This window comes from Odocoileus virginianus, chromosome 31 (genome assembly GCF_023699985.2).
Source record: "Odocoileus virginianus isolate 20LAN1187 ecotype Illinois chromosome 31, Ovbor_1.2, whole genome shotgun sequence".
In the NCBI taxonomy this organism is placed as follows: Eukaryota; Metazoa; Chordata; class Mammalia; order Artiodactyla; family Cervidae; genus Odocoileus; species Odocoileus virginianus.
In genome coordinates this window covers 29,231,701-29,249,816 of record NC_069704.1, presented here as the reverse complement: position 1 = coordinate 29,249,816, position 18,116 = coordinate 29,231,701, and the positions used below count along the sequence as shown (strand labels likewise).

General features: G+C 36.3%; 1 protein-coding gene across 7 annotated transcripts in view; it reads right to left on the bottom strand.

Annotated features, from left to right (window-relative positions):
* Positions 1–18,116, bottom strand: part of FANCC (FA complementation group C) — a 315,224-nt gene that overhangs the window by 64,363 nt on the left and 232,745 nt on the right. For all 7 annotated transcript variants that reach the window (XM_070459513.1, XM_070459507.1, XM_070459508.1 and 4 more), the window contains one exon: positions 16,201–16,365. In XM_070459513.1, coding sequence (XP_070315614.1) covers positions 16,201–16,365 — 165 coding nt within the window. The remainder of the gene's footprint in view (positions 1–16,200; positions 16,366–18,116) is intronic.

Below are 18,116 nucleotides of genomic sequence, written 5' to 3'. Positions count from 1 at the left end.
GAAATGAAATAAACAATAATAAAGATTAATAAAACTAAAAGCTGGTTCTTCAAGAAGATAAAATTGACAAACCTTTGGCCAGATTCGTCAAGAAAAAAAGAGAGAAGAATTAAATCAACAAAATTAGAAATGAAAAAGGAGAGGTTACAAAAGACAATGCAGAAATACAAAGGATTGTAAGAGACTATTATAAACAACTATATGGCAATAAAATGGATAACCTGGAAGAAATGGACAAATTCTTAGAAATGTACAATCTTCCAAGACTGAACCAGGAAGAAATGAAAATTATGAACAACCCAATTACAAGCATTGAAATTGAACTTGTGATCAAAAATCTCCCCAAAAGCAAAAGCCCAGAACCAGATGGCTTCACAGGAGAATCCTATCAAAGACTCAGAGAAAAGCTAATGCCTATCCTTCTAAAACTTTTTCAAAAAATTGCAGAGGAAGGAACACTTCCAAACTCATTCTACAAGGCTACCATCACCCTGATACGTGAACCAGACAAAGACAACACTAAAAAGAATACTACAGGCCAATAGCACTGATGAACATAGATGCAAAAATTCTCAACAAAATTTTAGCAAACAGAATTAGCAACACATCAAAAAGCTCATACAATATGATCAGTTCAGTTCAGTTCAGTGGCTCAGTCGTGTCCGACTCGCGACACCATGAATCGCAGCACACCAGGCCTCCCTGTCCATCACCAACTCCTGAAGTCTACCCAAACCCATGTCCATCGAGTCAGTGATGCCATCCAGCCATCTCATCATCTGTCATCCCCTTCTCCTGCCCCCAATCCCTCCCAGCATCAGGGTCTTTTCTAATGAGTCAACTCTTCGCATCAGGTGGCCAAGGATTGGGGTTTCAGCTTCAACATCAATCCCTCCAGTGAACATCCAGGACTGATCTCCTTTAGGATGGACTGGTTGGATCTCCTTGCAGTCCAAGGGACTCTCAAGAGTCTTCTCCAACACCACAGTTTAAAAGCATCAATTCTTTGGCACTCAGCTTTCTTCACCGTCCAACTCTCACATCCATACATGACCACTGGAAAAACCATAGCCTTGACCAGACAGACCTTTGTTGGCAAAGTAATGTCTGCTTTTTAATATGCTGTCTAGGTTGGCCATAAGTTTCCTTCCAAGCGGTAAGCGTCGTTTAATTTCATGGTTGCAATCACCATCTGCAGTGATTTTGGAGCCTCAAAAAATAAAGTCTGACACTGTTTCCCCAACTATTTGCCATGAAGTGATGGAACAGGATGCCATGATCTTAGTTTCCTGAATGTTGAACTTTAAGCCAACTTTTTCACTCCCCTCGTTCACTTTCATCAAGAGGCTTTTTAGTTCCTCTTCACTTTCTGCCATGAGGGTGGTGTTGTCTGCATATCTGAGGTTATTGATATTTCTCCTGGCAATCTTGATTCCAGTGTGTGGTTCTTCCAGCCCAGCGTTCCTCATGATGTACTCTGATATAAGTTAAATAAGCAGGGCGACAATATACAGCCTTGATGTACTCCTTTTCCTATTTGGAACCAGTCTGTTGGTCCATGTCCAGTTCTAACTGTTGCTTCCTGATCTGCAAACAGGTTTTTCAAGAGGCAGGTCAGATGGTCTGCTATTCCTATCTCTTTAAGAATTTTCCACAGTTTATTGTGATCCACACAGTCAAAGGCTTTGGCAATATGATCAAGCTAGGTTTATTCCAGGGATGCAAGGATTCTTCAATATACATAAATCAATCAATGTGATATATCATATTAACAAATTGAAAGATAAAAATCATATGATAATCTCAATAGATGCAGAAAAAGCCTTTGACAAAATTCAACACTCACTTATGATTAAAACTCTTCAAAAAATGGGCATAGAAGGAAACTACCCCAACATATTAAAGGCCAGATCTGATAAGTCTACAGAAAACATTATTCTCAATGGTGAAAAACTGAAAGCATTCCCCCTAAGATCAGGAAGAAGAAAAGGGTATCCACTTTCACCACTATTATTCAACATAGTTCTGGAAGTCCTAGCTACAGCAATCAGAGAAGAAAAAGAAATAAAAGGAATCCAGATTGGAAAAGAAGAAGTAAAGCTCTTACCGTTTGCAGATGACATGATACTGTACATAGAAAATCCTAAAGATAGTATCAGAATACTACTAGAGCTAATCAGTGAATTTAGCAAAGTTTCAGGAAACAAAATCAATACACAGAAATCACTTGTATTTCTACATACTAATAGTGAAAAATCAGAAAGAGAAATTAAGGAATTAATCCCTCTCACCACTGAAAAAAAAAAGAATAAAATATCTAGGAATAGACTTACCTAAGGAGACAAAAGAACTATACACAGAAAACTGTAAGACACAAATGAAAGAAATCAAAGACACCATAGACAGATGGAGAAATATTCCATGTTCATGGGTAGGAAGAATTAATACTGTGAAAAAAACTATACTACCAAACATAATCTACAGATTCAATGTGATCCCTATCAAATTACCAATGGCATTTTTCACAGAACTAGAACAAAAAATTTCACAATTCATATGGAAACACAAAAGACCCCACATAGCCAAAGCAGTCTTGAGAAAGAAGAATGGAGCTGGAGGGATCAACCTTCCTGACTTCAGGTTTTCCTACAAAGCTACAGTCATTAAGACAGTATGGTACTGGCACAAAGACGGAAATATAGACCAATGGAGCAAGATAGAAAGCCCAGAAATAAACCCATGCACCTATGGATACCTTATTTTTGACAAAGGCAAGAATGTACAATGGGGCAAAGATAGCCTCTTCAATAAATGGTGCTGGGAAAACTGGACAGCTACATGTAAAAGAATGAAATTAGAACACTTCCTAACACCATACACAAAGATAAAGTCAAAATAGATTAAAGACCTAAATGTAAGACCAGAGACTATAAAACTCTTAGAGGAAAACATAGACACAAAACTCGTTGACATAAATCAAAGCAAGATCCTCTATGACCCACCTCCTAGAATAATGGAAATAAAAACAAAAGTAAACAAGTGGGACCTGATTAAACTTAAAAAAGGTTTTGCACAGCAAAGGAAACTATAAGCAAGGTGAAAAGACAACCCTCAGAATAGGAGAAAATAATAGCAAATGAAACAACTGACAAAGGATTAATTTCCAAAATATATAAGCAGCTCATACAACTCAATACCAGAAAAACACACAACCCAATCAAAAAGTGGGGAAAAGACCTAAACAGACATTTCTCCAAAGAAGACATATGGATGGCTAACAAATACATGAAAAGATGCTCAAAACTGCTCATTATTAGAGAAACGGAAATCAAAACTACAATGAGATATCACCTCACACCAGTCAGAATGGCCCTCAGCAAAAAGTCTACAAACAATAAATGCTGGGAAGGGTGTGGAGAAAAGGGAACATTCTTGTACTGTTGGTACGAATGTAAACTGATATAGCCACTATGGGAGATGGTATGGAGACTCCTTAAAAAATAGGAATAAAACCACCATATGACCCAGCAATCTTGCTACTATGCATATGCCCTGAGGAAACCAAAATTGAAAAAGACACATGTATCCTATTTTTCACTGCAGCACTATTTATAATAGCTAGAACATGGAAGCAACCTAGATGTCCATTGACCAATGAATGGATAAAGAAGTTGTGGTACATATACACAATGGAATATTACTCAGCCATAAAAAGGAATACATATGAGTCGGTTCTAATGAGGTGGATGAACCTATAACCTATTATACACAGAGAAGTAAGTCAGAAAGAGAAAGATAAATACTGTATTCTAATGCATATTTATGGAATCTAGAAAAATAGTACTCAAGAATTTATTTGCCGGGCAGCAGTGGAGAAACAGATATAGAGAATAGACTTATGGACATGGGGAGAGGGGAGGAGAGGGTGAGATGTATGGAAAGAGTAACATGGAAACTTACATTACCGTATGTAAAATAGAGAGCCAGTGGGAATTTGCTGTGTGGCTCAGGAAACTCAAACAGGGGCTCTGTATCAACCTAGAGGGTGGGATGGGGAGGGAGATGGGAGGGAGGTTCAAAAGGGAGGGGACATATGTATACCTATGAGGGATTCTTGTTGAGGTTTGACAGAAAACAAAAAAATTCTGTAAAGCAATTATCCTTCAACAAAAAAATAATTAAAAAAGAAAAAAAGAAATCCATGTTAAATGTAAAAATACATATAATGAAAACTAAATGGGGAGCTTCCTTAGTGACTCAGTGGTAAAGAATCCACCTGCTAATGCAGGAGACACAGATTTGATCCCTGATCCGGGAAGATCCACATGCCTCAGAGTAATGAAGCCCGTGTACTCTCTCCCGTGCCAGAAAGCCACAATTACTGCACTCATGTGCTGCAACTACTGAAGGCTGAGCACCTAGAGCCCGTGATCTGAAACAAGAGAAGCCAGCACAGTGAGAAGGCTATGCACTGAAACAAAAGAGTAGCCCCTGCTCACAACTAGAGAAAGCCCATGTGCATCAACAAAGATTCAGCACAACCAAAGTAAAAAATGTAAATATATATATGTTTTTAAAATCCTACATGGATGGATAAAAATATGCCATGCTAACACTAAAAGAAAGCAGGAGTAGTTATGTTCATTTCAAATACAACAGATGTTAAGGCAAGGGAAATTATCAGGAATACAGAAGCTGATTACATAAGGATAAAGGGCTCAATTTTCCAAGAAGATATAACAGTCCTTAGCTTGCATATGCCACAACAGAGTGGAATAGCTTTTGTCTTTTCATAACTGTTCATGGGGTTCTCAAGGCAAGAATGCTGAAGTGGTTTGCTATTACCTTCTCCAGTGGACCAAGTTTTGTCAGAACTCTCCACCATGACCCACCCATCTGTCTTGGGTGGCCCTACATGGCATGGCTCATAGTTTCAGTGAAAAAGCTGACTTAAAACTCAAAATTCAAAAACTAAGATCATGGCATCTTGTTCCATCACTTCATGGAAAATAGATGGGGAAACAATGGAAACAGTGACAGACTTTATTTTCTTGGGCTCCAAAATCACTGCAGATGGTGACTGTAGCCATGAAATTAAAATACACTTGCTGCTTGGAAGAAAAGCTATGACAAATCTAGATAGCATGTTAAAAAGCAGAGACATTCCGTTGCCAACAAAGGTCCGTCTAGTCAAAGCTATGGGTTTTTCAGTAGTCATGTATGGATGTGAGAGTTGGACCATAAATAAAGCTGAGCACTGAAGAATTAATGCTTTTGAACTGTGGTGTTGGAGAAGACTCTTGAGAGTCCCTTAGACTGCAAGGAGATCAAACTAGTCAATCCTAAGGGAAATCAGGCTTGAGTATACACATTGGAAGGATTGATGCTGAAACTGAAACTCCAATACTTTGGCCACCTGATGTGAAGAACTGACTCCTTGGAAAAGACCCTGATGTTGGGAAAGATGGAAGGTGGGAGGAGAAGGGGATGACAGAGGATGAGGTGGTTGGATGGCATCACCGACTCGATGGACATGAGTTTGCACAAACTTTGGGAGTTGGATAATGGACAGGGAAGCCTGGCGTGCTGAAGTCCATGGGGTCACAAAGAGTTGGACATGATGGAGCAACTAAAATGAACTGAATAACAGAGTGTCAAATTATACAAGGGAAAAATCTAATAGAACTGTAAAAAGAGAAATAGATGAATTCACTATCATACCTGGAGATTTTAACATCCCTCAATAAAATGCACTGATCCAGCAGGCAGAAGATCTAATAAGAACATGGCTGAATTTTAAAAAAGCCATAAGGAGTGAATATAAGGAGTCTATAGACTACTTTCGGAGAAGGCAAAGGCACCCCATTCCAGTACTGTTGCCTAGAAAATCCCATGGATGGAGGAGCCTGGTGGGCTGCCGTCTATGGGGTCACACAGAGTCGGACACGACTGAAGCGACTTAGCAGCAGCAGCATAGATTACTTTATTCAACTACAGCAGAAAACACCTTCTCCTTAAGCTTACATGGAACATTCACCAAGACAGACCATACTCTGGGCTATAAAACATACCTTAACAAAATTATGAAAGAATAGAAATCATATAATGCCTACCCTCAGAGCACAATGGAATTAAATCAGAAATCAATAACAGAAAGCTTACTTGAAAATCTCAAATTGTGGGGAGATTTACAAGCTTATTTCTAAGTAACACATGAATCAAAGAAGAAATCTCCAAAGAAATTTAAAATTATTTTGAATTAAATGAAAATGAAAACACAAATTGTCAAAAATTTGTGGAGTACAGTGAATCAGTGCTTAGAGGGAAATCTGTAGCACTAAATATATTATAAAAATGTATATTTAGAAAAAAGAAATATCTAAGACAAATAATCCAAGTTTCCAACTCAGGCAACTAGAAAAAGAAGAGAAAATTCAATCCAAAGTAAGTAGAAGAGAAAATAAGGATTAGAGTTGAAATCAAATGAAAATGCAAATAGAAAACCAATAAGAGAAAATGAAACCAGAAGATGGTTATGGAAAAAGATCAATAAAATCAACTAGCTAGGCTAACTAAGAAAGAGAGGAAACAAATTACTGTCAGCAGAAATGAAAGAGGAGACATCACTCCACATCCTACAGGCATAAAAGGATAATAAAGGAGTAGTCTGAACAAGTTTTTTTTTTTTTTTTTTTTAAGATCATGACATCTGGTCCCATCACTTCATGGCAAATAGATGGGGGAAAAAATGGGAACAGTGACAGACTTTATTTTCCCGGGCTCCAAAATCACTGCAGATGGTGACTACAGTCATGAAATTAAAAGACAATTGTTCCTTGGAAGAAAAGCCATGACAAACCTAGACAGTGTGGTGAAAAGTAGAGACATCACTTTACCAACACAGGTCCACATAGTCAAAACTATGGTTTTTCCAGTAGTCACGGATGGATGTGAGCGTTGGACCATAAAGAAAGCTGAGTGCTGAAGAATTCATGCTTTTAAAATTGTGGTGCTGGAGGAGACTCTACAGAGTCCCTTGGATAGCAAGATCAAATCAGTCCATCCTAGAGGAAATCAACCCTGAATATTCATTGGAAGGACTGATGCTGAAGCTACAGCTCCAATACTTTGGCCACCTGATGCATAGAGCTGATTCATTGGGAAAGACCCTGATTCTGGGAAAGACTGAGTGCAGGAGGAGAAGGGGATGACACAGGATGAGATGGTTGGATGGCATCACCGACTCAATGGACATGGGTTTGAACAAACTCCAGGAGATGGTGAAGGACAGGGAAGCCTGGCGTGCTGTGGTCCATGGGGTCACAGAGTTGGACACAACTGAGTGACTGAACAACAACAACTGAACAAGTTTATGCCAACAAATTTGATAATCTACATGAAATAGATACTTGAAAGATACAATCTGCCAAAACTCACACAAGTAAACTAAATGAGTAGGCGTATATATATTTTACAAGAAATTGAAAGTACCAGGCTTGGATGAATTCACTGGTGAATTCTGCTATATATTTAAGGACAAAATTATACCAATTTTTTATAATCTCTTTTGGAGGACAGATGCCAAAGCAATACTTATTAACTCATACTATGAGGCTAAAATTACACTAATACTAAAAGCAGATAAGACATTACAAGCATAGAAACCTTAAAGACCAATATGATCATAGACGATAAAGAATATTTACAAAACTTCTACTACTAATAATCATACTAATGGGAAGAAACTTGAAGCTTGCCCACTAAGATTAGGTACAAATCAAAGATGTCCCCTTGCACCATATTTTTTCAGACTTCATACTAGAAAGTCGAGTTAATTCAGTAAGAACAGAAAAGGAAATAAAAGCTATACAGAGTGGGAAGAAAAAATAAAACTGTTTTTGTTCAAAGATTAAATTACTTTCTGTATAGAAAATCTAAAATAATTGACAAAAAACTGAAACTAATCAACAATTATAGCAAAGTTGCAGGATATAAGTTAAAATAACAAAGCTAATCATTTTCTTACATACCAGCAGTGAACAAGTAGACTCTGAAATTAAAAAGAAGATACCATTTATCAAATTAAATAATTATGTATAAATCTTACAAAATATGTACAAGATACAGATTAGAAAAATCTTAAAACTCTGATAAACAAAATCAAAGAAGAACTAAATTAATGGAGGATAGTCATTGATAGGAAGACTCAATATTGTTAAGATGTCAGTTCTTCCCAATTTGACTTATAGATTCAATGAAATCCCAATCAAAATCCCAAGTTATTTTGTGGATATCAAGAAACTGGTTTAAAAGTTTATATGGAGAAGGCAAAGACCCATAATACCCAATACAATATTAAAGGAGAAGAACAAAGCTGGAGGACTGAAACTACCTGACTTCAAGATTTACTACAAAGCAACAGTAATCAAGACAGTGTGATACTGATAAATAGATCAATGTGCAATAGATAAGAGAGACCAGAAAGAGACCAGCATGCATGCTAAGTCGCTTCAATCATGTCCAGCTCTTTGCAACACTATGGACTGTAGCCTGCCAGGCTCCTCTGTCCATTGGATTCTCCAGGCAAGAATATTGGAATGGGTTGCCACGCTCTCCTCCAGGATATCTTCCCAACCCAGGGATTGAAGCCTCACCTCTTATGTCTCCTGCATTGGCAGGTGGATTCTTTACCACTAGTGCCACCTGGGAAGCACCGGGAAATAGACTTAAATACAGTCAATTGACTTTTGACAAAGGAGCAAAGATAATGCAGTAAAGATTGTCTTTTCTACATATGGTGCTGGAATAACTGGACATCCACAGGCAAAAAATCCAATTCTAGACATAGACCATACATCCCTCATAAAACTTAACTGAAAATGTATTCTAAGTCTAAATTTAAACTACAAAACTATATAACACCCAGAAGATAACCCAGATGATTGAGTCTGGCAATGGTGATGACCTTAACAGATTGAAAAAAAACAAAGATACAATCCATGAAAGAAAGAACTGATAAACTAAACTAACGAGAGAGAGAGAGAGAAAAAAAAAGGAGGAGGCTCAAATCTCCAATAAATAAAATTATAAATTAAAGAGGAAATATATTAAAAATGATACCACACAAATACAAATGATTGAAAGAGACTACTATGAAAATTATATATTAACAAATTGGACAACCCAGAAGAAATGGATAAATTCCTATAAACATACAACCTACCAATACTGAATCATGAAGAAGTAGAAAATCTGAACAGACCAATTACTAGCAAAGAGATTGAGACAGTAATCATAAATTGCTAACAAAGAAAAATCCAGCTGTTAGGGAAAACACATTGACTGAAACTGCCCACTCTGGCCAGGCACCACAGTAAACATCTGCATGAGTTATTTTACAACAGGAAGTCCTAGTAAGGAACATGGAACTAACAAGGCACCACCAACCAGAAGAATTCGGGAAGTCAAAAGGAGACGCCACATGTCCTACTGACTTCCCAGAATCCTCACTGGAATCCATTTTGGCTGAACAATGTGTGTGCCACCAGGAAGGACCCTGAGTCAGAATGATTTGCCAGAGACAATTCGGAAACTAATCCCATCACCATAAAACTCAGGACTGTGAGCTATCTGACAGAGCAGTCCTCCTGGGTTTCCTTATCTTCCTGGTCTCTGCCTGGGTGCCCCCTCCCAATAAAATCTCTTGCTTCATCAGCATGTGTGTCTCCTTGGACAATTCATTTCCGAGTGTTAGACAAGAGCACACTCTCAGACCCTGAAAGGGGTCTCTCTTTCTGCAACACAGCCAAACGGTTTCACAGGTAAATTCTACTACTTAGAGGACTAATATAAATCCTCCTCAAAGTCTTCCAAAAAAAAAAAAATCAACAATAATAATGATAACACTTCCAAACTCATTTTACGATGGCCACACTACTCAGATACCAAAACCAGACAAGAATACCACAAGAAAAGATAATTAGGCCAATATCCCTGATGAATATTGATGTAAAAGTCCTCAATAAAATATTAGCAAACCAAATTCAACAATACATTAAAAAGATTACACACTATGACTGATATGGTGATTTATAATAAGAAATACATATTTGGCCTTCAACCCCATTCCTGACACAGAGCTCCTGAGAAGCTTGGAATTTCTTAAGTGAAAACAGTTATTAAGGTATCTCTTGTTATATTAATGAAGTGGCTTTTAGACTTCACTTAAGGGTGGGGGCTGGTTGCCAAGAGAACCAACCATGTTACTAGAGGGTTGGAATTTTCAGTCCTACCTCCCTGACCTCCAGGGAGGGAAGAAGGGTCTGCAGGTTGAACACTTGCCAATAGCCAACGGTTTAATCAATCATGCCTATTAATTAACAAAGCCTCCCTCAAAACCCCAGAAGATGGTATATGGAGAGGGGAACATGTGGAGACCAGGGGAAAGTGGCACATCTTGAAAGGGCAAAGAAGCTCTATGCCCTTTCGCCCATATCTTGCTGTACAAATTTCTTCCATCTGGATGTTTCTGAGTTATATCCTTTTATAATAAACCAGTAATCTATAAAGTAAAATGTTTCTTTGAGTTCTGTGAGTCATTCTAGCAAATTAATCAAACCCAAGGAGGGAGCTGTGGGAACCTCCAATTTGTAACAAGTCAGGAAGAAGCATAGGCGACAACCTGGGCTCATAATTGCATCTGAAGTGCAAGGCAGTTTTGTGCAACTGGGCCCTTTACCTGTGCAATCAGATGCTATCTCTGATAATATCAGAATTGGGCTTAATTCTCAAATAACCTGCTAGTGAACAGAACTACTTATTGCTGTGGGGAAGCCTACACAGACACAGACAGACATACATACACACAGTGGAATTAGGTTGAGGGGCCTAATTTAATGACCAAGTGGAATTTATTCCTAGAATACAAAGGTAGTTCAATAGCCAGCAATCAATCAATGTAATATACCACATTAACAAAATGAAGGATAAAAAAAAACTTAAAAAGCATCTCAACAGATGCAGAAAAAACATTCAATTTCAACATTCCTTTAAAATAAAAATTCTCAACAAAATAGGTACAGAAGGCAAATAGCTCAGTATAGTAAAGGACATATATGACAAACACATAACTGACATCTCATTCAATGATGAAAAAGTGAAAACTTTTCCTCTAAGAATGTCCACTCTTCCATTTTTATTCAACATAATACTGTAAGACCTAGTCAGAGCAATTAGGCAAGAAAGAGAAATAGAAGGCATGCACGTCTAAAAAGGAGAAGTAAAACTGTCTCTATTTGCACATGACAGGAGATACATACACATACATACACAAACACACCATAAAGACTTCACACACACAAAAACAAAATTACAACTAACCAATAAACTCAGTAAAGTTGCAGGATATAAAATTAATACAAAAATCAACTGCATTTTTAAATACTAACAATGAATTATCTATTATAAAAAAAGAAATTAAGAAAACAATCACATTTACAACTGCATCCAAAAGACTAAAACACCTAGGAATAAATTTAACTAAAGAGGCTAATGATCTGTTTACTGACAACGATTAAGATTTTGAGGAAAGAAAGTGAAGAAGATACAATTAAGTGGAAATACACTTTTCCATGGATCAGAAGAATTAATATTGTTAAAATGTCTATACTACTACCCAAAGTGACCTATAGAGTCAATGCAATCCCTATCAAAATTCTAATGCTATTTTTCACAGAAACAGAAAAAACAATCCTAACATTTATATGAAATCATAACCCTGAACAGTCAAAGCAGTCTTGAGAAAGAAGAGGGGGAGATATCGTAATTCCTGATTTCAAACTATTATCAGTTCAGTTCAGTCACTCAGTTGTGTCTGACTCTTTGTGACGCCATGGACTGCAGCACACTAGGCTTCCCTGTCCATCACCAACTCCCAGAGCTTACTCAAACTCATGTCCATCAAGTTGGTGATGCTATCCAGCCATCTCATCCTCTGTTGTCCCCTTCTCCTCCCACCTTCAATCTTTCCTAGCATCAGGGTCTTTTCCAATGAGTCAGTTCTTCACATCAGGTAGCCAAAGTATTGGAGTTTCAGCTTCAGCATCAGTCCTTCCAATGAATATTCAGGACTGATTTCCTTTAGGATGGACTGGTTGGCTCTCCCTGCAGTCCAAGAGACTCTCAAGAGTCTTCTCCAACACCACAGTTAAAAAGCATCAAAAGCACAATTCTTCTGCACTCAGCTTTCTTTATAGTCCAACTCTCACAGCTTTACATGTAAACTATATTACAAAACTATAATAATCAAAACAGTATGGCATTGGTATACACACATCAGTCAGAAAAGACAGCCTAGAAACAAACTCATAAATATATAAATCAACTAAATTATGACAGAAAGGCCAGGAATATATAGTAGGGGGAAAATAGTTGCTTCAATAAATGATACTGGGAAAATGGATAAACCACATGCAAAAAAAAAAAAAAAAAAAAAAAAGACACTGGACCCCTATCTTATACTAAACACAAAAATCAACTCAAAATGGATTAAAGAATTGAATGTTAAGACCTAAAACTGTAAAACTCCCAGAAGAAAATATAATAGAGGACAAGAATGACATTAGTCTTAGCAATGACTTTTTTGATTTGACAATGAAAGCAAAGGCAACAAAAGCAAAAATAGATTAAGTGGAACTACATCAAACTAAGAAGTTTCTATATTGCAAAAACATTCTACACTATCAACAAAATAAAAAGGCAACCTAAAGAAGGAAAGAAAATATTTGCACAGTATATGTCTGATAATGAGTAAACATCCAATATATATAAAGAACTCATATAACTCAACAGGAAAAAAAATGAAACAATCTGATTAAAAAGCGGGCAGAATATATGCATAAACATTTTTCCAAAGAAGATATGCAAATGCCCAACAGGTAAATGAAAAGGTACTCAATATCACTAATCATTAGGGAAATGCAAATCAAAATCACAGTGAAATATCACTCCACACCTACTAGGATGGCTATCATCAAAAAGACAAAAGATAACAAGTGTTGGTGAGAATGTGAAGAAAAGGAAACCCTTGGTGTAACAGTGGTGGGAACACAAATTGGTGCAGCTACTATGGAAAACAGTATAGAGGCTTTTTAAAAAATTAAAACTAAAACTATCAAACGATCTAGCAATCCCACTTCTGGGTATATATCCAAAGGGAATAAAAACAAGGTATCAAAAAGATATTTGTTCTCCCATGTTTATTATGTATATTCAAAATAGTTAAGATATGAAAACAAGCTAAGTGTCCAACAATAGAAGAATGAATAAAGATGTGGTATTTATATTTATATCTGTACACACACACATACACACAATCAGGTATTATTCAGGCATGAGAAGGGAAGGAAATCCTTGGCTGTGACAACATGGAGGGCATGACCTTGAGGGCATTACGCTAAATGAAGTAAGTTAAAGAAACAAATATGGTATCACTTTATGTGGAATCTAAAAAAATATAAACTCATAGAAACAGAGACTAGAACGATGGCTACTAGGGACTGGGGGTGTGGGAGAAATGGGAAGATGTTGATCAAAAAGTACTTAAAACTTCCAGTTATAAGATGAATAAGTTCTGGGGATCTAAAAATACATCATGCTGATTGTAGTTAATAATGGGCTTCCCTGGTGGCTCAGATGGTAAAGAATCTGCATGCAATGCAGGAAGCCTGCGTTTGATCCCTGGGTTGGGAAGATCCCCTGGACGAGGGCATGGCAACCCACTCCAGGATTCTCACCTGAAGAAGCCCCATGGACAGGGGAGCTTGGTGGGCTACAGTCCATGGGTTTGCAGAGACAGACATGACTGAGCGACTAAGTACAGCACAGCATGGCACATAGTTAATAATACTGAATTGCATATTTGAAAGTTGCTAAAAGTAGATCTGAAATATTCTCACAACAAAAAAAAAGAAATGCCAATCCTGTGATGTGAGGGAGGTATTAATTAACACTATGGCGGTAGTCATTTGCAACTAAATTAATTCATACATCTTAAAAAATACACCACGTTATATATCACTTATATCTCACTAAAGGTGGGGGAAAATAAAATGTAATAAATAAATAAAAACTCTGATATTTTCTCTTGTGCTTACATGGAAACATAACAGAAGCCAAGTGCATTTTTGTCTTATTTTATAATAAACCCAAACATCTTTTAAAAAATTTCCTAAATTGCATCCAAATTATTTTAGATATATACTTTACATATTTAAATATTTTATATAAATAAAACATTTTTATTTATTTTAAACTTTAATAATATTTTATTAAAAAATAAATTTTATTTAAATTTTCTTATATTAAAACTGGATTATTTGCTTTGCAAAAGAGAATTAAAGTATTTCTCCTTTCATTTCACAGCTGTTTCATGGGGAAAAGATAAAATCAAAACACCAGATATTTCTCTGACTCATGAGAGTAGGACAACTAGTTCAAAGAATTGTGCTAAGTTGTAAATGTATCTTCCTGTATCCTGTCTAACAGGATATTCTCAAACTCTATCATAGTGCTAGTTAATTGCAGCACTAACTTAAGACCAATCATTCAGAATCTTTAAAAAAAGGAGTTAAATAATTCAAATGTGTATTTGATTTAGTATTTCAGAACTGTACTTCTGCCTTAAAACTGAATCTCTAGATATGACTGAACTAGCTGTGTTGCTTCTATTCACCTGGTATTAGCGTTAACTAAGAATAGGAGTTTTTTTTAGATGAACTTATCAATACACACATATGGTACAGAAATACTTGAAGTGTTGAATAACTATTTTGTATCTCGTGGTTTTCCTAGAACAACTGAGTTGACATTTGCATTCATAGTACAAAAAGCAAGTAATTTGTACCTAACACAAATCCGAGCAGTGACAGTGGTCACTGTACACTCTGATACTACATACAGTAAAAACACTGCCAGTTTCACATAAAAATGCATTTCACAGTAAGTATTAATATAAAATATTAATTTTCTTAATTTTACCCTTGAGGACACTTTGAACTTAAAAAAAATTCTGTGTGGTGAAAAGTATGCATAAAGCATTTCTGCCATATACCAAAAAATGATGACTGTCTAAAGGAAAAGCACTTGTGTAACTTGCTGAGCTGCAAGATCAACTAGCCACTTTTTTCATAAACTTACTTGAGAAAAATGACTGGTGAACAAACAAAGGTTATCCAGACGTGAATATTTAGCACATACTTTTTCAAAATTACAGAAGTGACCTTAGCATACTAAGGAAAACAACTGACAGCATTGTAACCAATGATAAATTTGAGTTTTTAAGCAGGAATTAGAATCTTGGAAAATTTGCTTTCACCAATGTGAGCTTTATAGCTTCCCAACACTTAAAAGACATTCCTGATAAGACTAGTTGTGAATGAATGTAATTTTGATAGTATAAAATGAAAATATGTCAATGTTTGGAAGATCTGCATAACTTAATGAACCAATATTTTCCAAACAAACCATGCATGAAACTACAAAATCCATTAAAAGTACAAGACAGACCAATGGGTTTTAATGTAATAGTATGAAAAGCTCATTTACATAATTTCAGAATCCACATTGCAACTAACCTTTAAAAAAACCCCACCATTTTCAACTTTTGGTGAGGTATTCACCTCAAATATCCACAATCTGAGATGGCTATTAAAATATACTAGTCCTTTTTCCAAGTGCATGTCTATGTGAAGCTGGATTTTCTTATACTTCAATCCAAAAAAATACTGCATCAGACTGAATACAGAAATACTGTGAGAACCTAGCTGTCATCTTTTAAGTCAAAAAATAAAGAAGTCTGCAAAAATGTAAAAACAATGTCATTCTTGGTGGACAATTTTTTTTTCTTGGAAAAGGTCAGTTTTTTGTTAAAAAATATGCTATTTGTATTAATATTTAATCAATTATTGTTATTTTAAAAGGAAATGATAAATATTTAAAAATTTTTTGTTTTAATTTCAAGTATGGTAAATATTGACAGATAGAACCCACATTTTTTAAAAAGTTCATTGAGATCCTCAGTAATTTTTAGGAATATACAGCATACTGAGACCAAAACATTTGAAAATTACATTTCCAACATACTGAAGTATTCTATAAAAACGAAAACAGAATTGGATGATGAAGTAAAGGGTCATCACTTACAGCAAAAAAGCCTCATTCACAGCATCAAAGAACTCAGGCCAGAGAACTTCCTGAGGTTCATGTCCATGGTAGGTGAGCAGAGCCTCTACCAGTGGTTCAAAATCTGGCAAAGTAACAAGTGGGACACAGATTCGCGACAGGGACCTTACTCGTTCAGGAGACATCCTATGGAATAAATAAAATGAGAAATAAGCACCCAAATCTTAGGGCCACACATAGTTAAAGGCATATAAAATCTTCATGCCGAAAGAATTTAATTATTTCTTTGAATTATTTTTTTGATTTGAATTTCTTCGAATTATTTCTTTCATTTCTGAGGTTACAACTACTGATATTCATAACATTTGCAATTAAAACAAAGACAACTAAAATATTTATTAACTAGCTAAAAGTATCAAAAACGAATCCATTTGACTTTAACATGAATAACATTTTTTGTTAAACAATATTTTACAAAACAAAATAATATTTAGTGAGAAGAGTGGCACTCTTTTATATGTTCACAAATCTCTTTCCTATACAGTTTGAAAGAAGACAGTGGATTCTTATATTTAGTTGTACATATTTATTGCAATACATTATTTTGGTTGAATTACATGGAGTCTAGTCCCACACAGATATGTAGCTTTAAAAGGCAGGAGTGTTATAATAGACTCTTCACACAATTACACATATTCTCCTTTGATACTACACTAAAATTCATCAAGTGCTGCTCACACTCATTCCTGCAAATCTGTCTAGGAACACAAGTAGAGCTGCCTGCCAGAGGTCTAGAGGGTTGGTGATGGGTTATCTCTACCATGAGAAAGGCTGACATTATCCACAAATTACTGGTCAAGCATTACCCTGAAAGCTGAATCAAACTGATATCAAATTTGATACACAGATCAGCATTACCCTGATCTCTGTATCAAAAAGTTAAAAACAAAAAATAAGCTTTTCTTACTTTTGATTTCTTTGTCCTTTTGTATTATATCCTAGCAGAACTACTCAGCTCAGTCTTTGGAGTCACTGCTTGTTATTTAGCTTTATCTCCTATTCAGCTTATTTACTGACTCCCGCCACTCCCTCCCCACCCCCAAATGTCTCCTCTTTAGGGAAAAAAAAAATTCCTATTTCAAGGATTTAATAGTTTCTCTTCTTAAGATAACTAATTATTGTTTTTCAGTTGCTCAGTCAAGTCCACCTCTTTGCAATCCCATGGACTACAGCATGCTAGGCTTCCCTGTCCTTCACTATCTCCCAGAGTTTGCTCAAACTCACATCCATTGAGTTGGTGATGCCATCCAACCATCTCATTCTCTATTGCACCCTTCTTCTCCTGCCCTCAATCTTTCCCAGCATCAGGGTCTTTTCCAATTAGTTGGCTTTTCGCATAAGGAGACCAAAGTTTTGGAGCTTCAGCATCAGTCTTTCCAATGAATATTCAGAGTTGATTTCCTTTAGGCTAATTAAGGAATAATAAGATAATTATTTCTTTTTTATTAAAATATCCAATAACTTAGTCTTGTAAATGTATATACTGGTATATTTGCATTTTCTGTTTGTTACATTTGGCTCATTTTTCATTATGGTGTCAATTTTTCATGAATATCTGGTGATTTTCGCTTGTTCTTTCTGGAATTTGGGATTCCACATTAGCCTCTCCATGAATGCTCTGTTCAGGGTAGTTCACCTCCAGTGCTAGGGAGCAGGGTCAGGGATGTGGTGCTGGCTGGGGTTGCCAATAAATTGCATTCTGAGCATTAGAGCACCCCCCAAACTGCTGGGAGTTGATAGCCATTTGATACTTATTCTCCTTCAAAGGCTCATCTCCCTCCTATTTGTTGGAAACATGACACCTTTGTCTCTATTCTGAGGCTAGTGGGTGAGGAGGAGTGGATGAGGAACTAGCCAGCTGGCTGCTATTACTGCAG